Source organism: Erpetoichthys calabaricus, chromosome 2 (genome assembly GCF_900747795.2).
Source record: "Erpetoichthys calabaricus chromosome 2, fErpCal1.3, whole genome shotgun sequence".
NCBI classification, from domain to species: Eukaryota; Metazoa; Chordata; class Cladistia; order Polypteriformes; family Polypteridae; genus Erpetoichthys; species Erpetoichthys calabaricus.
In genome coordinates, this window is record NC_041395.2 from 181,948,075 (window position 1) to 181,971,904 (window position 23,830).

Here is a 23,830-nt window from a genome sequence, read left to right on the forward strand (position 1 = left end):
CTTGTGTCACATCATCAATAAACACTAGTGTCCCAGTGCCACTGGCAGCCATGCACGCCCAAGCCATCACACTGCCTCTACCGTGTTTTACAGATGATGTGGTATGCTTTGGATGTTGAGCTAAGTATGAGCTGTTCCACACCTTCTCCATAATTTTTTCTTGCCATCATTCTGGTAGAGGTTGATCTTTGTTTCATCTGTCCAAAGAATGTTTTTCCAGAACTGTGCTGGCTTTTTTTAGATGTTCTTTAGCAAAGTCCAATCTAGCCTTTCTATTCTTGAGGCTTATGAGTGGCTTGCACCTTGCAGTGCACCCTCTGTATTTACTTTCATGCAGTCTTCTCTTTATGGTAGACTTGGATATCGATACGCCTACCCCCTGGAGAGTGTTGTTCACTTGGTTGGCTGTTGTGAAGGGGTTTCTCTTCACCATGGAAATGATTCTGCGATCATCCACCACTGTTGTCTTCCGTGGACGTCCAGGTCTTTTTGCGTTGCTGAGTTCACCAGTGCTTGCTTTCTTTCTCAGGATGTACTAAACTGTAGTTTTTGCCACTCGTAATATTGTAGCAATTTCTCGGATGGGTTTTTTCTGTTTTTGCAGCTTAAGGATGGCTTCTTTCACCTGCATGGAGAGCTCCTTTGACCGCATGTTGTCTGTTCACAGCAAAATCTTCTACATGCAAGCACCACACCTCAAATCAACTCCAGGCCTTTTATCTGCTTAATTGATAATGACATAACGATGGACTTGCCCACACCTGCCCATGAAATAGCCTTTGATTCAATTGTCCAATTACTTTTGAGCCCCTGAAATGAAGGGATTGTGCAAAAAAAAAAAAAATGCTTTAGTTGCCTCACATGTTTATGCAATCGTTTTGTTCACCCCACTGAATTAAAGATGAAAGTCTGCACTTCAACTGAATCTGAGTTGTTTCATTTAAAATTCATTGTGGTAATGTACAGAACCAAAAATAGAAAAAGTTGTCTCTGTCCAAATATTTATGGACCCAACTGTAATTAAGCTGTTCCGAACCATACGAGCTGTATGTAAATATATTTTTTTTAAGATTTTTAAGCACAAAAATCGTTACTGTAATTATACCATAGAATGCACAGTGTAATAGTAAACTTAAATGTAAAAACAAGTGCGGCGATTATTTATTTAAAACTGGCCTCTTGATGTGAGCTGTGGACCCGCTATACCACAAAGTCCCTCTGTGCGATGCACGTCTGACCGAGAACAATGTACTGTATAGGGAGAGACTGAACACATGCGTAAATCACCGGCGCATACAAACCGGAAGGGAAACGAAATAGAGCACAAAGAGTTCACAGCAAATGCACAGGGAGAGACTGAACACGTGCGGAAATCATCGACGCGTACGAACCGGAAGGGAATCTGGCTTGTTCGTCACCCGAGTGTGTGGTCGTGAACAGATGCAAACGTTTGGCAAACTTTTTGGTCGTAACCCGATTTGTATGTGACCCGAGGTTCCGCTGTAAAGGTTTTCTGTATCTGTCCTAGTATCTATATCGAATATTTGTGAATTCCAGTTTCTATATTACATCTTGGCTGAAGAAGGGGCCTGAGTTGCCTCGAAAGCTTGCATATTGTAAAATTTCTAGTTAGTCAATAAAAGGTGTCATTTTGCTTAACATCTCACTACATTCATAATGGCTAACACGGTACAACACCCTAGCACTACTATCGTACAAACTTTTAAAGCTTATTAACTTGTCGTTTTCTTGGTATTGAGCCATGTTCATTAATTATCCAATTATTGGATGGATATTTTTTCAGTCTTGTTAAACATTAAATGTCACAGCTTTGATATTTTTCAGTTTTATTTTTCGGTGAATTTAATATTAACTGAAAGTAGTACAAATAGAAATGAATGAGATAAAGTAAATTAATTTATTAAAAAAAAAAATGTTCAGGTATGCTGTAAAATGTTGGGTGTAAAATATTAAAACACGTGTATGTAAAATATAAGCTTGCTTTCTTCATACTTGTATATTACAATACTCCATTTCCTTTAAACCTTTTCAATACCAATACCAGAACATCCATCCATCCATCCATCCATTTTCCAGCCCGCTGAATCCGAACACAGGGTCACGGGGGTCTGCTGGAGCCAATCCCAGCCAACACAGGGCACAAGGCAGGAACCAATCCCGGGCAGAGTGCCAATCCACCGCAGCAATACCAGAACATTTTTTGAATAATTTGATAAGTGACAATGTTTAGATGCTGACTTATGTAGTACCCACATTATTTATAAAAATAACTCTGTCCCCTCCCCAGGTGGAAATAATAAGAATCTTTTCAAAGTTTTCTGCTCAGAAAGTTCGAAAGTTTCTCTTTGATGTAAAGTGGTGAGTTGTAAATTTTTTTTTTTTTTTTGTGTGTCTCTCATAAAAGTTTGTAGGTCTTTTAGTTGTGTAGCATGATTATAGGTAATGATTCATTAATACATGGTACTCCCATATTGAAAGTAGCTTGATTTGGCAAGATAATGAAAGGATTTGTAGACTGTAACACATTTAATTAAGCAAAAATATGGCAAGTTTCCATTATGTTATATTTAAAAAGTGAAAAATCATGAGTACTGTGGTGAAACAAAATGTTTTGTTACATTATGTTGTGTGATACAAGCTATTTTTGTTTCAGCATTTGGACTAAAGAAAGGTATTAAATGTATTAATATATGTGTTTGCCCAAATGTTGGTTAGCATATCTGATGATTTATACTGCTCATGCTGGGTGATTTTGATAATCTGTTATTCATAATGATGTACAAATTAATGATGTTTCCAGTAAATTTTATTTTCATATTTGAGGTCCCTCTTCAACTGGTTTGATTACTGCCTCATCTCCCTAAGCCAAAGTCTGTTAATTTGCAGATACTTTTTCACTTCACTTGTTCTTATCCAGATGTTTATCTTCAACCTGAGAAATTTCAGTATTGCTGGGATTTCCTGTTGCCTACACAGATATTTGATACGGTTGTATATATTCATCCTAAGGCTAACTCATCTGCTGTAACAGAGATTGTTATTAAATGTAATATGAAGTTTGTAGTCACTCTTTCCAGGTGTGACACATTTTCTTTTTGGAGATTTTTATCACTGTAATACTGAAGACCTCTTTATCAAACTTCTATCATTATGTAACCTGCCCAACATTGAGTAATAAAACACTTAATCTTTGTTATAAGACAATTAATGGAGCTTACAAATCAATGGCTTCTCTGGTCACTGTTCCGTTTTACTTTCTTTCCATTTACAAAACAGATATGAAAAGAGAAAAAGTACACAAATACACATTTAAGCTACAAGGATGCTTTCAAAGACTAGTGGTTCTGACAACACTGATTATAGAATCATTTGAAAAACTTATAAAGTGGAAGGCAACAGAGATGTATTTCACTTTGCTTTATCTGTTGTTTGAACACTTGGAGGTCTTTGGTTGTTGACTTCTTATCAGAATTTATCTAGCTCCACCTTCTTGCAGAGAGACTTGTCAAGGGTTTTAACCTCTTATGCCCTAACTGATTTTTGGCATTATTCCACCTAAATTCAGTACCCAAAAATAAACATTTTTTTTCTTCTGCTTGTGTAATAAAGGAGTTGCAAGTAGTGCTATGCTTACTACTCTTCAGCTATAACTTTTTAAAGGAAAGTATTTTCATTAATAACCTTTTGTTTCACACCAATATCCTCTAAATAAAAACAATAAATTAGGTGTTTTAAGATTTTCTGTACAGAAAACTGGATTTTACATTACATATCCAAGGCATTTTATAATCCACACTTCTGGAATTTGTTTTGAACCCCAGTCTGTCAGCTAGATCTCATAGAATTGCAATTTTATGCTGTTTTGGCACAAGGTGTTCTATTTAGGAACTATTTATTCTCTGGTATCTAAACAATCACATTTCTCTGGAGAGAGGAACAAAAATAGAAGGGATCTTTTATTAAAGCATTTTCATTTAGCTATGACATGCTGCTCTCCGGCACGGTGGCGCAGTGGGTAGCGCTGCTGCCTCGCAGTTGGGAGACCTGGGGACCTGGGTTCGCCTCCCGGGTCCTCCCTGCGTGGAGTTTGCATGTTCTCCCCGTGTCTGCGTGGGTTTCCTCCGGGCGCTCCGGTTTCCTCCCACAGTCCAAAGACATGCAGGTTAGGTGGATTGGCGATTCTAAATTGGCCCTAGTGTGTGCTTGGTGTGTGGGTGTGTTTGTGTGTGTCCTGCGTTGGGTTGGCACCCTGCCCAGGATTGGTTCCCTGCCTTGTGCCCTGTGTTGGCTAGGATTGGCTCCAGCAGACCCCCGTGACCCTGTGTTCGGATTCAGCGGGTTGGAAAATGGATGGATGGATGGATGGATGCTGCTCTCCTCAACGTATATGTGCAAATTGTATATTTTACTAATGAAAAATAGAAAGCAACATGAAAGCATAATTTATTTGAAAGAAAACACACTTGGGTATGTAAAGAGACCATCATTGCTTTTGCTTGAATTTTGGGTTTATTGCAATGTACACAAACAACTTTGACATTTGGCAAAGTTCCACTGGTGGGACACCTCCTGCATAACTACTTTAGACTTCACTTTGGAGGGGAGGCTGATTGACTTTTTAAGAGACGGGGCTCAAAGGATGAAAGTAAATGGTTGTCTGACAATCTTTCCTTATCCATATGGTCCTCTCAGGGGCGTGTTCTTCCCCCACTGTTGTACATTCTCTACACTAAATTTACTATAAGGTTCAGCTTAAAATTTTTTTGATTTATTCTGTGATGGTAAGCCTACTAAATGAGAATGAAGCCAGTGATTTGTCCAGTAGTGTATGATTTTTGTTAACTGGTATGATGAGTCTTTTCTATACCCAAATGTTACAAAAACCGAGGAACTAAGAAGAAAGAGCATTTACTTACAGGATAAAAATCATCAAAGACCAGGCAGTGGAGATTGTTGACGGTTTTGAATATCGGTGGATGATAGACTAAAAACTGACTTTTTTAATGAAAATACTGAAGCAGTCTGCAAAAAGGGAAAGTAATGCCTCTCCTGTTTAAGGAAGCGGATTCTTTTTAGTGTGAGTCTTCTCATTAGTTAATCTTTTAGAAATCTTGTGTTGAGTCGTATTTGCTTTGTTTTTGCTGGCCCAATTTGGATATCTTAATGTCGGCAACAAAAACAGAATAAATTAAATTGTAAAATGTAGCAATAAAATAAAGCAACAAGGCCTCAACTGTCTAATCTGACAGACCTATTTAATGATCAAGTATTATGGAGGCAAAGTGTACTCTCTGACAGTAATCTTTTTTTTTTTTTTGCCAATTTGTTGCCATCAGGTCACAGGTTAAAGGTTTCAAGGATTAAAGGCAACCAGTTTAAATACTACTTCACTTCAGCTCCTTTCATGTTCTAAACAAGTTAAACATTCTATTGACAGACTTAAGTCATCGGATGAACAGTTATCATTTGTCAGTTCTTAATGTTAGTTTCATGTGTAAAATGTACAATGTAATGTAACACCATCAGTATTGTGCTCACTGCTACATTGTTAGGTGTACTAAGTTTGTTTAATGGCTATATTCTTTGTTTAATGGCTATATTCTTTAAGTGTTTTTAATGTTGCATTCTAGTTTCTCTATACACCTGCTGACAAACCAAATTTCCCTCTTGGGACAATAATAAAATTGAATTGAGGTGATGAATAAAAAAGCTTAATTTCTCTGCCAGTTATTTGTCAGCAGCTAAATTTTTGTTCTGCCTAATGATAAAGACCCACATGGTTTCCATCAGAAATTCTATTCATTGTAGTAAGAGAGCTTCAGGTTGATTACTGTATAGGTTAAACGTGACAGGGTAAAATGCACCCAGTAATGTAAGTTCAGATTCAAAGTCAGATATTAGTTTTACCTTCGAACCAGTAATAGGAGAGGTAAATGTATAAAATCCTTTCAGTTAGGTCTAAATTGGTCAGAGGGCTATATATTGTTCAAAAAAAAAGTGTTGAGAGCACAGAAGTATAAAATACATGTTTCAGTCTGTGGTGTATTGATTTGTTTGCCAGCATAAAAAGAAAACTCCTTGGTAGAATAGCAGGGGTGGGGGTGTTGACAAAAAACAAAGTATGTGTTGCTCTAGTAAAAAATTTTCAACATGTATGTATTTGTATGCATATGTGAAAATAAACTGTGGAGTGTTGATGGTTTGGGTTGAGGGTTTGCCAGGGGGTCGGCTGACACAAGGCCCAGATTAGCCACAACCTTCAACCCACCCTCCCTTCAAGATGCCTGAAAACAGTCAGTTGAACTGAAGTCCCCCCTCCCCAAATTTCTGAAGCATGATGGAATGAACAGTCCATTTCAACCAAGGAGAAAGTGGAGGAGAAGAACAGACTAAAACAAAATTAGTCCATGCAGATCAGCAGTATTTTATATACAGCATATTAGAACTTTATTTAGAGTATTATTCTCTAACTTGCACCCACACAGATATGCAAAAAATAATAATGTTCAGAAGAACAATGGATAATTTGATGTTAATCAGTAAATTAAATATTGGCTTTGACTTGATCAATGCTAATAATTAATCAGTTTGGTAAGGTTTCCACTTTATGTTCCTACCTTTCTCCACAAATGGGGGTTCTTGACCATTAGATTTACAGTTGTGCTCATAAGTTTACATAACCTGGCAGAATTTGTAAGATGTATGCCATACTTTAAAGAAAAGATGACTGATCAGGCAAATTATATTTCATTTACTTGTAATGGAAATCCCGTTAAACTAAACTACAAGGCATCACAGAATAGCACAACCATTAAACAAAGCATAGGAATAAGGAATATAATGAGATGGTCCCTGTTCAAAAGTTTGCATATGCTTGGTTCTTAATACTGTTTATTGCCCCCATTAGTGTCAATGATCGCGTGCAGTCTTTGTGATAGTCGTGGATGAGGCCCTTGATTTCCTCAGGTGGTAGAACTGCCCATTCGTCTTGGCAAAAACCTCCAGGTCCAGTAAATTCTTAGGTTGTCTTGCATGAACTTAATGTCTGAGAGCTTCCCAAAGTGACTCAATGAAATTGAGGTCAAGAGACTGTGATTGTCACTCCAGCACCTTCACTTTTTCCTACTGTAGTCGCCAAAGGGTCAAATTAGCCTTGTGTTTTGGATCACTGTTGTGTTGAAAGATTCCATGCACTGCTTCCGGACTGATGAATTCAAGTTGTCCTCCAGTATTTTCCGTTAAAATGCTGCATTCAGCCTTGCCATCAACTTTCACTAAGTTACCTGTGCCACTGTAGCTTACATACCCACAGAACGTCAGAGATCAACCTCCATGCTTCACAGTAGGGATGGTGTACTTTCGTTCTGGGTCTTATTGCATCCTCTCCAGGCACAGCATTTATGGTTGTTACCATAAAGTTCAATTTTGGTCTCATCACTACAAAGGACTTTGTTGCAGAAGTTTTGAGGCTTGTCTAGATGCTGTTAGGCATATTGTAAGTGAGGTGTTTTGTAGTATTGGCAGAGTAAGGGCTTTTTTCTTACAACTAGACTAATTTTTTATTAAATTTCCTCCTTAATGTTGTTTCCTTTTAGAAGCAAAAGCTCCCTAATTGGAATAAGTTATTTTAAATTGCGGTGTTTTAAGTAATAATAATAATAATAATAATACATTTTATTTATGTAGCTCCTTTCCCATGCTCAAGGCACTTACAGAATAAATAAAGAACGGCAGAATATACAGTATATAGCATTGTACAAACCAGATAAATAAATAAAGAAGATTAAGACAGTAAATTCTGGAAAAAAAAACAGACAACATAATTGATGGTCTAGCACACACATACAGGTTACATTAGCATCTTGACAGAGAAGTAAACTGAGAGAAAGGTAATAAAGTCAAGTAGACCTAAAAGCCTTCCTGAACAGATGAGTTTTGAGTTGTTTTTTAAAAGAATTCATGGAGTCAGCTGACCTGATTAATTTTGGTAGGTCATTCCAGAGTCTGGGCGCTATATAGCTGAAGGCCCTGTCACTCATGGAGTATAGATTAGTGAGGGGCACAACAAGATTACCAGAATCAGAGGACCTTAGTGGGCGGGCAGGCACATAGTGATGGAGAAGGTCACTGATGTAGTTTGGTGCGAGGTTATTTAAAGCTTTGTAGGTTATTAGTAGGATTTTATATTCGATTCTGTAGGACACAGGGAGCCAGTGAAGACGGAGCAGGATGGGTGTGATGTGCTTGCTGCTGCTGGTTCGAGTAAGGACTCTTGCAGCTGAGTTTTGAATAAGCTGGAGCTGTGATATAAGATTAGAATGGGCACCTGCCAGTAGGGAATTACAATAATCGATGCGGGATGTGATAAAAGCATGGACAAGTTTCTCAGCATTAGAGAAGGAGAGGAAGGAGCGAACACGGGATATGTTACGGAGGTGAAAGTAAGAAAGTTTCTTAATGTGATTTATGTGGGCGGAATAAGTGAGGGAGGAATCAAAAATGACACCAAGATTTTTTACAGTAGAGGCAGGTCTGATGAGATCACTGCCAAGATGGACTGGGAAGGAGCTCATTTTATTAAGTTGCATTTTAGTCCCAATTTGCAGGAGTTCAGTTTTATTGCAATTTAATTTTAAAGAGTTCTGCTCCATCCAGGTTTTAATTTCACTAAGGCAGGTTGTGAGCTGAGAAAGCTCTGATGAAGTTCCACTTTTAACATTGAAGTAGAGCTGAGTATCATCTGCATAAAAATGATAACCCAATCCATAACTACGGATAATATGGCCAAGCGGAAGCATATAAATACAGAAAAGCAGAGGACCGAGGACAGAGCCCTGAGGGACTCCTTGTGTGACTGGCGCTGAGCTGGATCTGCTGTTGCCAAGACTAACAAACTCTTGCCTATCAGTCAAATAGGACTTGAACCACTGGAGGGCAGTGCCAGAGATACCCAGCATGTTCTCCATTCTGGACAGTAGGATGTCATGTCTAACAGTGTCAAATGCTGCACTGAGGTCTAACAGAATTAATATGCTAGTTTGTCCAGAGTCTGCTGCCATAAGCAAATCATTGGTTACCCGTAGCAGAGCAGTTTCACAGCTGTGCCGCGCCCTGAAACCAGACTGAAAGGGTTCCATCAAATTATTAGAGGTTAGGTAATTGGTGAGTTGGGAAGCTACAACACGCTCAAGAACTTTTGACAGGAAAGGTAAGTGGGAAATAGGCCGGAAATTGTTAAGATTGTCAGCATCAAGGCCAGACTTTTTTAACATTGGGGTTACAGAAGCAATTTTAAAAGTGAGCGGCACAGAGCCAGTGTCAAGGGATGAGTTTATTATTGTTGTAACAGTCGGGATTATGGCATGAAGGCAGGATTTAAGTAGTGTGGTGGGGATGGGGCCCAGTACACAAGTAGTTGGCCTCCTCTTACAAAGCAGGTTATTAACAAACACAGATGTGACTGGTGAGAACTTAGAGAAGGAGCTGGATGGAGTGGGAAAACAGGGAGAGATATAAACAGATGATGTATTTATGTTAGTTGAATTATTTAGATCTTTAATTTTGTTACAGAAAAAGTGGAGGAATTCCTCACAGACTTCAGTAGAAGAGGTAGTTGGACCAGATGCGGGTTCGAGTAGTTTATTAACTACAGAGAACAAAACCCTTGGGTTATCATAGCCACTTTCTATTATTCTGCCATAATGGGTGTTCTTGGCAGAAGTTAGTGCTTCTCTGTAAGCTCTTTGGTGGTCAGAGAAAGCCTGGATGTGCACGGTGAGGCCAGTCTTACGTGACATTCTCTCAAGGCGTCGGCCAGCTACTTTCATAGCTCCTTGGTATAACTCAGAATTGCGATCTAAGCGTTTAAAGGAAACCTCCTTATGTTTTAAAGGAGCTGTTTTATCTAATGCTGAGTGAAGGGCTGTGTTATAGTGGTGAACAAAACTATCTAGTGTTGATGGAATAGGTGCAGACAGTAAAAGATCAGAAATGGATCCAGAAAGGATAGAGGGACAGATATTTTTAAGGTTTCTGTAAGAAATTTGTCGTTTACAGGTAAGAGGTGGGATAGGTAATGAGACAGTGAAAAATACTGCTTTATGGTCAGAGAGTCCCAAATCAGTACTGTAAATGTTGGCAACAGATAGTCCAGAAGTGCAGATCAGGTCAAATATATGACCGCCAGAATGGGTTGGAAAATCAACATGTTGTGTCAAGTCAAAACAGTCCAGTAAGGACAGGAATTCATTTCTCAGTTTAGATGTGGGGGTGTCAATATGGATGTTGAAATCACCAAGAAGGATAATTCTCTGAGAGTAAGAGCTTAGGTGGGTCAAAAGTTCAATCAGATCAGATAAGAAGGATGCATTGTATTTTGGGGGACGATAAAGAACAATGAGTGAGACAGGACCTGATTCCGTTATTAGTTTAAGAGCCAGGCACTCAAAAGACAATGGGCAGTCAATTGGGATTCTTTTAACGTTTAAGTCTTCTCTGATAATTACTGCAAGCCCGCCGCCTTGTCTTGAGCTGCGAGGCTCTGAGTGGAAAGTGAAACCAATTGGAGTCGCCACTGTGAGACACGCAAATTCGTTTGGTTTTTGCCAAGTCTCTGTTAGACACAGAATATCAAGTTTGGTGTCAGTGATGAGTTCTGACACCACCAATGCTTTGCCATTAAGAGACCTAGAGTTAAACAATGCAATATTACATAATGAGGCTTCTTTCTGCACAGAGCCGCAATCAGGGTTTATTTCCACATAATGCAAATTTGGCACACTGACAATTCTATTTCCAGGGTCATGAGAAGGACGGCATATTCCTGAGCAAATGCTGCCGGTGGTCTTTTCATTCGCAGCCCGGCGGTGGCGGCAACCTGACCTGCGATGTATATATTTCAGGCGCTGCAAAATACCGCCGTCCTTTAGGATGTTGCAGTCAGACCATTTGCTCTGGACAAACTGTTTAATAAGAAGGAGTTTGTCATGAGAGTATTTTAGCATGATGCTGAGTAATACTTATCTGAATAGCAGTGGAGAAGCAGCACAGCACAGTGGAACTGGTAGGGACAGGCGGGTGTGGTAGCGTAGGTGAGCAGCCATAGCAATCAGCAGAAAGCATAGCAGGAGGAGGTAGCAGGAGTTGGAGGTTCCAATACACAGCCACAAACAGTAACGCTTGGTAATTTCAGGCGTGATCGCCCCGGAGCCAAAAGCTAGGTTAATAAGAACATCAGATCAGTTCCCAGTCGTAGAGTACTGTAAGATGAAACGGGAGCCAGAAACTACACTGCCTGGCCAAAAAAAAAAAGTCTCCACCTGGATTTAACTAAGCAAATAGGTACAAGCCTCCTATTGGATAATTACTGCATGGGCAATTATCTTTTAGCTGGCAACAAGTTATTTAACCCCAACTGGTGCAATGAGTTGCTTCTCATTTCTTAAACGACCATGTCGAAAGACACATCTCGTGGTCGTGGAAAAGATGTTGGTCTATTTGAGAAGGGTCAAATCATTGGCATGCATCAAGCAGAGAAAACATCTAAGGAGATTGCAGAAACTACTAAAATTGGGTTAAGAACTGTCCAACGCATTATTAAAAACTGGAAGGATAGTGGGGACCCATTGTCTTCGAGGAAGAAGTGTGGCCGGAAAAAAAGTCCTGAATGATCGTGATCTGCGAGCACTTAAACGTTTGGTGAAATCAAATTGAAGAAAAACAACCGTAGAACTCGGGTCTATGTTTAATAGTGAAAGTAAGAGCATTTCCACACGCACAATGCGAAGGGAACTCAAGGGATTGGGACTGAACAGCTGTGTAGCCGTAAGGCACGGGCATATTCCAAGATGACAATGCCAGGATTCATCAGGCTCAAGTTGTGAAAGAGTGGTTCAGGGAGCATGAGACATCATTTTCACACATGGATTGGCCACCACAGAGTCCAGACCTTAACCCCATTGAGAATCTTTGGGATGTGCTGGAGAAGGCTTTGCGCAGCGGTCAGACTCTACCATCATCAATGCAAGATCTTGGTGAAAAATTAATGCAACATTGGATGGAACTAAATCTTGTGACATTGCAGAAGCTTATCGAAACAATGCCACAGCGAATGCGTGCCGTAATCAAAGCTAAAGGCCGCCCAACGAAATATTAGAGTGTGTGACCTTTTTTTTTTTGGTGGCGACTTTTTTTTTTGGCCAGGCAGTGTATATAGATATAATGTAAAAGGCGATATCCCTCCCGTAGTGATACTGCGGTAAAAATCACATAAGAGAAAAATATAACTTGGCTTTCTTTAATGACGATTTACGTGGCATAACAGACGAAAGGAAGCCATGACAACATTTTGTGTATAGTTTGTCATTTTTGTCACTGCGCTGAAAGGATTTTCAGGATGGATGACATAATCTTCTGTCCATAGGCTTCAAAGTGTCTTGGCAGCAGTCCAAGCCTTATATACTGGTTTCTCCACATGCAGGTCCCCACGTCGGCAAATAGACCATTTCCAAACAAGGAAAGAAGATTTTGTGCTGACAGAGGACAGATATATACTATTCTGTCTTTAGGCCGACTATACATTCCTCCAGCTGTCTTTGTCTATCTTGTCCTATGCCTGGCTCGGCAATTCTAAATGCTGAGACCCTTTGTACTAAATCTGGCTCAGCTATGCATGTACAAAGAAAAGCAAAACAGATTTTAAAATGTCTGCACAGAGACAGTGACATTAAACTTAATATTATAACAAACTTATTATAACAAATGTGCATCTTGAAACAGCAACACCCCTTTGTTTGCAGAGTATCTCAGCTGAAGTGGCTTGTGGGTTTTTCTTGGCAGCTCGACAAATGATCCCTGCAGTTGTGGCTGAAATCTTGGGTGGTCTACCTTACCGTGGCTTGGTAACAACAGAGCCCCTAAAATTCCACATTGTCAGCAGAGTTCAGATTCTGATAAAAGGCATTTTCAGATCTCCAGAAATCTTTTTATATCTTTTACATATTTATTCAAATCAACAACCTTTTCTCGTTGGTGCTTTGACAGTTCTTTTGCGTTCTCTATGGCTTGGTATCCAGCAAAGTCAAGTAGCTCTGCATGAATTTAAATTGACTATTTATATACAGACACTGATTACAATCAGAGGTTACAAGTGTGGATACTGTCCCTTAATTACCCTTAATTTGAACCTGTGTGTGTCAACTTCTTTGTATTTAATCAGACCCAACATTCAAGGGTATGTAAACTTTTGATCAGGCCCATTTGGATGATTTCAGTTATCATTATGGTTTTGAAAGAGCACACTTCCTAATTAAAAGGAATGCTTTCTACATGATTACTTATATTTTCCAAACAGTCTTCAATATATCACAAATTCTGATAAGGTATGTAAACGTATGAGCGAAACTGTATATTAAGGTAACTCAACCACACTTTTTATTAAGAACCAGAATGATACAATTTATTGATAAAAATAAAGATTACAGAAATATGGTAATTGCTTATATACAAGACAGACAAACAGTAATACCAATTTGGAATTTTAATATTATCGCATAATTGGCTTCCTTAGCTCTTGTTGGGTGTTCAGTTCTTTGCTATATCCCCTGCAACTCCACACAAAAAAGTGTAACTCTTTTTGGTACAAGAGTTTATAGACACTTTGATTCCCTTCATTCATAAGGCTTCTTATCCCAAACTAAGCTCAGTCACTGGAAGAATGCATTGCTTGCAATAATGAATCTTAGGGCTAGTGACACCGGCTCCAAAAATTTGTTTCAAAAATAGAATTGATAATGTTCCTAATCCAAACAAGAAAGAAGTGTGTAAGTGTACTCTTTTATAATCTGATGTTTACCTTCGGTATATAGGCAAATGAGAACAGTATTTAAATAACCTGTCTTGAAGTACATCAATATTATATCCAGAAAGAACTTAAATGCAGCCCTGCAATGGACAAGTGTCTTGTTCAGGGATTGTTACTGCCTTGCGCCCAATGTATGCCAAGATAAGCTTCCACTTCCCTGCGGCCTTTTCTTCGTAAGCAGGTTGAGAAGATGGGTGGGTGGATAGTATTGTCCTTGTGCATTCAGAAATTTGTTTTGAGTTTATATTACAGCCATCCTCTGCTATACCTCACTAAGTCTTTAAATTAATAGAATAATTGATAAATGTAACTGAGTGTCCTCACTATACAAATGAAAATGTAACATTATACTTCCAAATAACCTCTGCAAATGGCAACATGTACAGAAAAAAAAAATAGCCCAGCATCAAAAGTTGAAAAAATAACAATCGTACTAGTTGTGACAATGGGCAACGGTTATAGTGCCAATGGTTAATTGAGTGTATCACTACTATACAACTAACTAAATACTTTTCTGTATACTAATATATAATTTTTGTTTCTTGTACAAAGAGATATGTTTTTGACACTATGTAACCATGAACATGTCACTTCGCCTGCTAGTGGTGCAATTGGGAAAACGAAAGAATTTGTAACCAATTTTATCTCAAATTTTCATGTCATTCACTCCAGTATTTCTTTTTGTGGTTTACATCGGTTGTATGTGATTTCCCCCTTAAAGTCTGCAGATGCAAATATGTATGCAATATACTTTTGAAGTGAATATGCATCACTGCCGGTATCCTGTTTATTACACTGATGTATTAACATGAAGAATGAGGGGTGTGAAGAAGTTGTTTTAAATATCGCAGCAGTCTACGTGGCTTCCCCATTAGAAATTCAAGCACCCCAATACAAGACTGTTGCTGGAGAACTGCACTATTTAAGTGATGTGATCAAAACAGCAATATGTCTGCATAATGTCTCATTGCGACTGTGACAGACAAGTGAAATCTTTTCTTTCATTTTAATTTTCTTAGTTTATAGTCCTTCTGGTGTGTGTATATTTACTCTTGTTTGTTTGTTTGTTTACCTACCGGTTTAAGTATTTATTTAAAGAACTTCTGTAAAGAGCCAAATTTCCCCCTGTGCACAAAAAAGTTCTATCTATCTATAGAGCGATAGGGGAGTAACCCTTCTTGTAGTTTTCAGTGCTGCAACCAGAGGTTGGAGCTTGATGGAGCAAATAACCAAGATAACAGCCAGTTCACATCAAAGAGTGCCGCTAGTCAGCAACAAAAAACCGCAGTTGCTAACCATTGAGCCTTGCGGCTTCCTAGGAACTTCGCCAAACTTTTCTTTTAAATTTCACAACATGATCATTTCTTTTTGCCTGTCCAGGACACTGTTCCATCTTCCTTTTTGTTAATGATACTATTTGTGTGGCCCGTCAATCACTTCTGCTCAAGCCTTCATTTGCGTGTACTCTCGTCAGCGCAGCATAAAGAGTATGTTAGCATATGTAATGTTAATAAATCTCATTAAATAAAAAATGCATTGACAAATAAAAAAGCGTGTTTCAGCAATTTTCTTTTTCAGTAATGTCACCATCACCAAATTTCAATCAAATTAGTCAAAGCATTTTTAAAATTTTGCTGTGGTTAGTTTTTCTATTGAAGGGGTTGGTTTTACTCCTTAATACTAATATATTGAAATGTCCTTTTTAGTGGATACCTAGTGCCCAAGATGTATACATTTCTGCCTTTGTAACTAAACTGGAAATAGTGTTTTATTGGTAAGTAAGTGAGTGAATGAGTGAGTCACCTTTGCATTTTATATCAAGTGTGTTATAAAATGTGTACCACCACAGGAAAAAAAAATGTTTGGAAAACTCTGCTATATCTACACCTTTGCTCTTGTCATACTAAAATAGATCTCTGTAGCTGCTATCTTGCTTAAAAAATGACATTGTGCATTACTTTGATGGTTATGTTGTGTTCTTTGCATAAATCAGCGAAAATATTGCAAACTTGAATCTTAGGGAGGGATAATCATTACACTACTATTTTGTAGGATAATCATTACACTACTATTTGTCATTTATATTTGGGCAGTCAGCACTGTAAATTGGCTGGCAAACTGGCGAGTTAAATACAGAGATACTAGAGACTGATTTCAGTGCCACTCAAACATAACTTATTTAGCACTTACGTATGTGATATGACATTGATTTGATCTTCTTACAGAAACATGAAATAGAAAAAGAAAAGAGGATGTAAGTTTTACCTTCACAGCTTTTCTGTAGCATTTCACCAGGACTGCCATGAACCCCCACCCACCCAATATGTTTAAATCAAAAAAATGAACACCAGTTCTGTGTATTGACATGTGGCATATTGTTGCAAACTGTGTAATGTTAAACCTTTAAATGAATATTTCATAAAATTTTTAAAGGTAGTATATAAATACTTGAAAATGGCACCCTGACTAAAGTACTGCCCACCACAGCCAGCCCTGGATGTGATCAAAATTTTTAACTTATTAAAGAGACCACATTAATTGCAAAAATTAATAACTTTAACTTTCCCAGGCCTTTTATTTTATATATAAATATTGTGATGGGTGGCCTCAGCCATTAGCCAGCCAGGATGCCAGCTGGATGGAAGGACCCAGGTAGAGAGCATCTCCGAGGCACTACTTCCCTTGGGACGCTAGAGGGCAGCCGTCCTGTGTGGCTTTGGCACCACGGATTCCCACAGGGCATGCTGGGAGCTGGAATTTGGTACAGCCCTGTTGGGGGCCGCCAGGGGGAGGTGCAGAGCCCTATAGTGGACTTCCACCACACCTGGGAGTGATTCTAAGAAATACTGATGAACCACCTGGAGCACTCCCAGGAGCTGAATAAAAGGAGTTGTTGCACTCCATTTGAGGAGCCAGAGTCAAATGGGAGAACATGAAGCTCATCAGGAGGAGCGGAGTTGAGAGAACGAGAAGAAAAAAATGTGTGCTGAGCTGTATTTAGTGCTTGTGACCGTGCAGTACCAGTGGGAAACTGGTAAAGGCATTTCCCATGGGAAGAAAAAGGAAAATAAACTGTTTGCTTGCACTAGTGTCTGGCATTTGTCTGTCGGGTTGGGGTGGCAGGTGTGTCCCCTGGTGGTCCACTTTATCTATATCTTGGAGCTGCTGATTAATCACTGTTAATGTGTGTGATTTATCGCAACCTCTAAATGTGTAAAGTTAATTTTACTGTGCTTCACACTTAATATATACTGTAATTTAAAACATCTAAATAACCATATTAGATGAATATTTAGTAGTTTTTTCAGTCTGTTCTTTGATATTTGAAAGCCTAATCTATATATATATATATATATATATATATATATATATATATATAAAATATATATAGACGAGTCTCCAGGTGATTGGGTTTACCAGCGCTGAGGGAAATACGGTTTGGGATGGTGAAAGTAGCCAATCCGAGAGTGTTATTCATTTCTCCTTGCAGCTGATTGATTGCTGCCCTGTGACGCAACTCCAGCTAAGTATCTTTGTGTTTTCCATTTTGTTATTGTATTCATTTTGTTATTCTTAAACACACAAGATGTCGCAGAATCGCCCTGCACCTCCTAAAGCTGCTGGCACTGAGCCTAAGCGCCAGCAGAAGGTTGAACTACTGGATTTGCTCAGGGAACTAAAAAGTTATGCTGCAGTAGCATGCCACTATGGCATTAATGAAAGCACCGCACGCTACATAAAGAAGAACAAAGCAGCGATCTGGAGTACCGTATCTGTACGTTTCTATGATAGTGCCAAAAAGGTAACGACCGTAAGGAATAAAAATATAGTCAGGATGGAATCTGCCTTGGCATTGTGGATCACTGACTGCAGGAAAAAGAACATCCCCTTGGAAGGTAACATCATCCGTGAGAAAGCACGGAAATTGTACCAGCAGTTTGCTACAGGAGACAATGTAGCAACTTCCCATCACAATGTTCCTGAAACCTATAAAGAAAAGCCAGCATAAAACCCCACCAGAAGAAGACCCGTCCAAAGATGCGACTCCTCCTGAAGTGCCTGAAGAAGAAACGCTACCCGAGGAGTTTTAAATCCTCTGCATCGTACTGCACAGCTACTTCATCATAAATGTCATTCATCATTGGTGAGTACCCATACATTTTACTGTATTTTAATTAAATGAAATTATGTATTTACTCTGCTTATAACAAAGAAAACGACAGCGCATACCAAAAAAAAGTGCACTTGCATGAATTACTATATGTATAGCGGTAACATTGGTATTTTACATTCTAGCACCACGGGACACATAGCAGTACAGTACTGTACAGTATATGGGTTTACCTTTACATTCTGTTTTTAGATAATGTATTAAGGTAATTTTTTAGGTAATAAGCTGAGTTTGCAACGAAATTAAAGTGCTTTGGGGCATACTGTATTTAGGATTTAAACTATAAAAGTAGGCATTTAAAAGGCATTTTTTAACCACATCCAAAAGTCGCAGTTTTTCACAATTCACGGGTGCTCTAGGAACGTAACCCCTGTGAATTTTGGGGGTAAACTGTACTATGTTTTTCTTAAACCCGTTCCCCTCCATCTTGTTATCCTAATAAGTGCAGCAGTGGGTGCAAGGCAGGAACCCTCCATGGCTGTCTGGCAACACACACACATACAAGATTACACCAACTGTTTTTTGCAGTCCTCTACCAAAGATTTCTAAATGCAAAACATAATAGGTGTTTATACTGTATATAATTACTCAACCAATCTACATTTCCGTGATCTCATTTTATATAATCTGATTAAACCCAGTATGTCTGTTTACTTAAACAACCAATCTTTACAGCCTAGATGGTTAATGTGTTTTTTTATGATGGGAGTGTGGAAATAATTAGACTACTGTAGGTTTCTTTTTTGGCCATTTCTAATACAAGGAGCATCAGCAGTACTAAAAGGACTTTCAGCAGATCCATTGTGTATCTTACGATGTTGAACTCAAATTCTTTTAATTATTTGAGAACTTTTAAGCCCTTTTATGCTAATTATTCCCCCTTTGATCAAGTCCAAATCTAAGAAGTTGGTTGCATTTTTAACTAACCCTTTTTTGTGTAGGTAATTAAACAGTAGAACAACATGATAAATCTTCCAAATGTAGCAGTGCACTAGTAGTTGTGTTGACGTAAATCAACAACAAAAACTATAGTGATTTATGAGTGTCCTTTAGGGCAGCAGTTACCAAAGTCTTTTGGACCCACTGTGACCAGGTTTTTGCTCCAACCAGCTTCCCCTTCAGTGGGTCTTTTTCCTTGTAATTTGTTTTATCTTGGTAGAATCCTGTATTACTCTACTTTCCCTTTTTGTACTCTTTATTGTGTAGACTTAATCAGAGTGCCTCAAATCCCATAGACTTACCATTGTTTATAAGGTATTGTACTTTGTAACTTCTCCCCACCTTCCCTTCTACATCTATAACCTCAGGGGATTAGCTAGAATAAAAGGACAAGTAGGAGTTAAGTTACATATTTTAATAATGTATTATTGATAATATTCATAAAGTAATAATGATGAAGCAAAGTACATGTGAATACTGGCAACCATACAACCAATCCCAAACAGACATACTTCAGACCAATGGGTGCACATCCTACCTTTCACACCTACCCTCAAGTTGTTAATACCATTTTGTTTAGCTGAAGCTTGCCAGCTATGTAGTTTTATGGCCTTCATACGGGGGATGGCTTATAAGAATGTCCTACACTGAATCACTCTTGAGAAACTGGCTGGGACAACCAACACCAACTCCATCACATCTTGAGTCACCCCTAAAGAATTTGTGGTTGGTTAATTAGACACCAAAGCACTACTGTTCTCATCAGTGAAATAAAACATGCCTTTTGAAATACTAATACAGTGGAACCTCAGTTTATGAGTGTTTTGCAAGACGAGCTAAAATTTTTAATAAATTTTGACTTGATAAACGAGCGAGATCTTTCAATATGAGTAGTATGTATACGCTTTGTCTGCTGAGCGTCATGTGATCACAACTGAGCTGATGGTGGTTCTCTCTCTCTCTCTCTCGCTGTCGGATTGTGGGCAGTCGTCTCGTATTCTCCGTCTGAGTCGGCATGCCTCACTCATATAGTTAACATCTGTACAAGTGTATACTGTTTACTACAGCATTGTGACTCTGTGTGTGTGCGTGTGTGTGTGCGCGCTGTGACGTGCGAATCCCCATCTTGCACCCCAAAACACAAAGCTGAGTCTCAGTACTTTAGCAACACCAGCTTTATTCCGGTTGAAATGGCAACAGCGCGGTTATTTATTATAACAGGATCTACCACTCTCCTATACACAGACACAGCAGTCAGGTAGGGTCGTGGCCAAGTAGTATTGTGCCCTGCGCATTTATAATGTTCCTTGTATCACCCATCGACAGCAGGCGCTTATAGCATGTCCGCTATCTTTTCAGATTCGCTTTTACGGCGAACTGCTACAACCCTGGGAGACTGCGATTGCTTTAGGACACTCTTCTGCATGTCGTCCCGTTGGGTGGAATTCCACAAGAGTTTAGAAACTCACTCACAGCAGCCATGATTCTTTTCAAAGGTAAAGTGCAGGTTAATTTGTTTTATGTATTTTTACTTTATATTTTGTATTAATCATTTTTATATGAATAGTTTTGGGTTGTGGAACGAATCATCTGAGTTTCCATTATTTCTTATGGGGAAATTCATTTTGATATACGAGTGTTTTGGACTACGAGCACATTTCCGGAACGAATTATGCTCGCAAACCGATGTTCCACTGTATTTCATTTCCTTTGTTTGACTTTACAAATAAAGACATACAAAACATTTATCGGCTTATTTACAAGATATCACCCCACCACATAGTTTCTCATTTAATTAGCTGATCTTTGTCACCTAATATTCTGCATTCAGAAAAGCACAGAAGTGTAATACAGTAATCCCTCTCTATATCGCGCTTTGACTTTCGCGGCTTCACTCTATCGCGGATTTTATGTGTAAGCATATTTAAATATATATCACGGATTTTTTGCTGGTTCGCGGATTTCTGTGGACAATGGGTCTTTTAATTTCTATTACATGCTTCCTCAGTTGGTTTGCCCAGTTGATTTCATACAAGAGACGCTATTGGCAGATGGCTAAGAAGCTAACCAATCAGAGCATGTATTATGTATTAAGTAAAACTCCTCAAATATATTGTGAGCACGGGGGCTGTTCGCACCCCTAGAAGATACGGCCACTCCTCAAAAAGCACTGAAAGATTACCTTCACATAACCACATTTAAGCCCAGCAAGGAAGAGAGCAGTTTTGTCAAGCGATATGCTTCCTGCATGGTGCTTCGCATACTTAAAAGCTCGAATGGCACATATTGATTTTTAATTGTTTGTTTTTCTCTGTCTCTCTCTCTCTCTCACTCTCTCTGACATTCTGTGCTCCTGACTGAGGGGGTGTGAGCAGGGGGGGCTGTTTGCACCACTAGACGATAGGGACGCTCCTCTATAAAAAATGCTGAAAGGCTACCTTTATATTGCTCCCTTCCTAGCAGCTGCGTTGTCCAGCGGTGCTTCGCATACTTAAAAGCCAAACAGCCCTATTGATTTCTGATTGTTTGCTTTTTTCTCTCTATCTCTTTGACATTATCTGCTCCTGACGCGCACTCCATTGAAGAGGAAGATATGTTTGCATTCTTTTAATTGTGAGACGGAACTGTCATCTCTGTCTTGTTATAGAGCACAGTTTAAACTTTTGAAAAAGAGACAAATGTTTGTTTGCAGTGTTTGAATAAAGTTCCTGTCTCTCTACAACCTCCTGTGTTTCTGTGCAAATCTGTGACCCAAGCATGACAATATAAAAATAACCATATAAACATGGTTTCTGCTTCGCGGATTTTCACCTTTCGCGATGGGGGGGGGGGGGGGGGGGGGGTCTGGAATGCAACCCCTGTGATAGAGGAGGGATTGCTGTACTTACATTTATAATACATTTAGAAATATTTGCATTTTTGCTCTAGTTTTAAATGCTTAACTGTCTCTTGTGGTTTTTGTTTTAATTTTCTTTGTTCTATGTAGTTTATTGTCTTAATTAGGCCCTAATAATGACAGTTAAAAATGAGCAGAGCAAACAATGATGCTGAATGATGAAAGACTGAAACCACATCCGTGTCAGACCCACTGATTAGTAAATATATAAGAGTGATAACCAGAAATAGCTGGAAAAACAGAATTAAATTATAATGGTGATGAAAATCTTAACACTTTAGAAAAAGCACAAAATTTTGCCCATGTAACATAAAATCTTGGTACAGTCTAATAAAAAAAAAAATTTCAAAAAAATTTACTTTGCAATTACATAAATGTTCTGTTTGCTACAAAGCCTTTTTTATTTGTCTATAGCTTTGCCTTTATTGAGGTGCCCACTGAAAAACATATCTCAATGGCTGTATCTCAACTGAATGGTACAGTGTATCGTGGACGAAAGCTGAATGTCGGAAAAAGTATAAAAACTTCCCTTGAAAAAAATAAGCAGATCAATCATTTCTCCACAATAAAACAGGTAATCAGTGCTAATCTTTTTCTTTATCTCTTAAAAGGTATAAATACCCTTAAATGTTTTAATAATACTTTAGTTTATGCAGTATTTTCAAACATACATTATAACTAACATATGTTTTTTTACTATTACAGTGTATGCTGTGGTTTATTTTTGATTATTTCTTTTGTCGTAATGGTAAGCCTGAAATTCTGAAGTCTTTCATATTAAAATGCAGTGGTTTCTTAAGGGTCAAGCTTCCTTGGTTCAACTCCTGTACCTAGTCATATTTTGCTGCCAATATTGACTCTGGCTCTTCTTTAGATCTGAATTGGATTAAGCAGGTTTGGTAAGTCTAGTACATTTGAGTAGAATCAACACAGAAGACACCACTTTATCATGTTGTACCTAGTTTTACACTCTATCATAGCTTATACAAGAAGCATGTTAATGTTTTTTTAAAGCAGACTTGAGCTCAGGATTGAGGAAACAATTATGTGTATGCACTATCAAACTAATGGAACTTTGTATTGATATTTGCATTATCATGAAAAGTACAGTAGAATCTCGGTTCACGACCGTAATTCGTTCCAAAACTCTGGTCGTAACCCGATTTGGTCGTGACCCAAAGTAATTTCACCCAATTGTATGTAAATACAATTAATCCATTCCAGACTGTACGAACTGTATGTAAATATTTTTTTTTAAAGATTTTTTTAAGCACAAAAATTTTTAAGCCCTTAAACCCGTCACAATCTGTAATGTTACCGATGAGCACGACAGTGAGGCACTACAATGGAGCAATCGGATTGTGCAAAAAGTGCTTTTATTAAAATCAACAAAACAACAATCAAAAACAAAGTCCAAATTAAATAAAGTGCAGTGCTTTCAGAATCCTTCAATAAATAAATGATCCCATAAAAACAGAAGTGAAGTGGAGGTTAAAATCCAATAAAAAAAAGTCTTCATTAAATATAACGAGGTTTAAACAATGCTCGAAGCAGTCTCTTTAAAAACAAGCCCGGTGCATTCTTTAACTGCCTTCTCAGCCTTACGCGGCCAGCCGTCTCTCTCGTCCTCTCTCGCTCGCGCTCTCTCTCGCTCACTGCACAGGGAATGCACAGGGAGAGACTGAACATGTGTGGAAATCATCGGCGCTTACGAACCGGAAGGGAAACTGGCTTGATCGTCACCCGAGTGTGTGGTCGTGTACAGATGCAAAAGTTTGGCGAACTTTTTGGTCGTAACCCGATTTGTATGTGGTCCGAGACGTTCATGACCCGAGGTTCCACTGTACGTATAATTACAAAGAGCATCCTATTTTACAGATAATGTTATTTTAAAATCAAGATTTATCTGACTTTGCTTCTTGAGATGAGAACAACGTTGGAC

General features: G+C 38.6%; 1 protein-coding gene across 2 annotated transcripts in view; it reads left to right on the forward strand.

Moving 5' to 3' along the window:
• LOC114643000 (tudor domain-containing protein 10) overlaps nucleotides 1-23,830 on the forward strand; it is a 142,298-nt gene that overhangs the window by 37,784 nt on the left and 80,684 nt on the right. The window contains exons 3-4 of one of the 2 annotated variants that reach the window (XM_051923257.1): nucleotides 2,309-2,379; nucleotides 22,303-22,462. The exons of the other annotated variant lie outside the window; for it this stretch is intronic. Coding sequence (XP_051779217.1) covers nucleotides 2,309-2,379; nucleotides 22,303-22,462 — 231 coding nt within the window. The remainder of the gene's footprint in view (nucleotides 1-2,308; nucleotides 2,380-22,302; nucleotides 22,463-23,830) is intronic. 2 annotated transcript variants of the gene reach the window in all.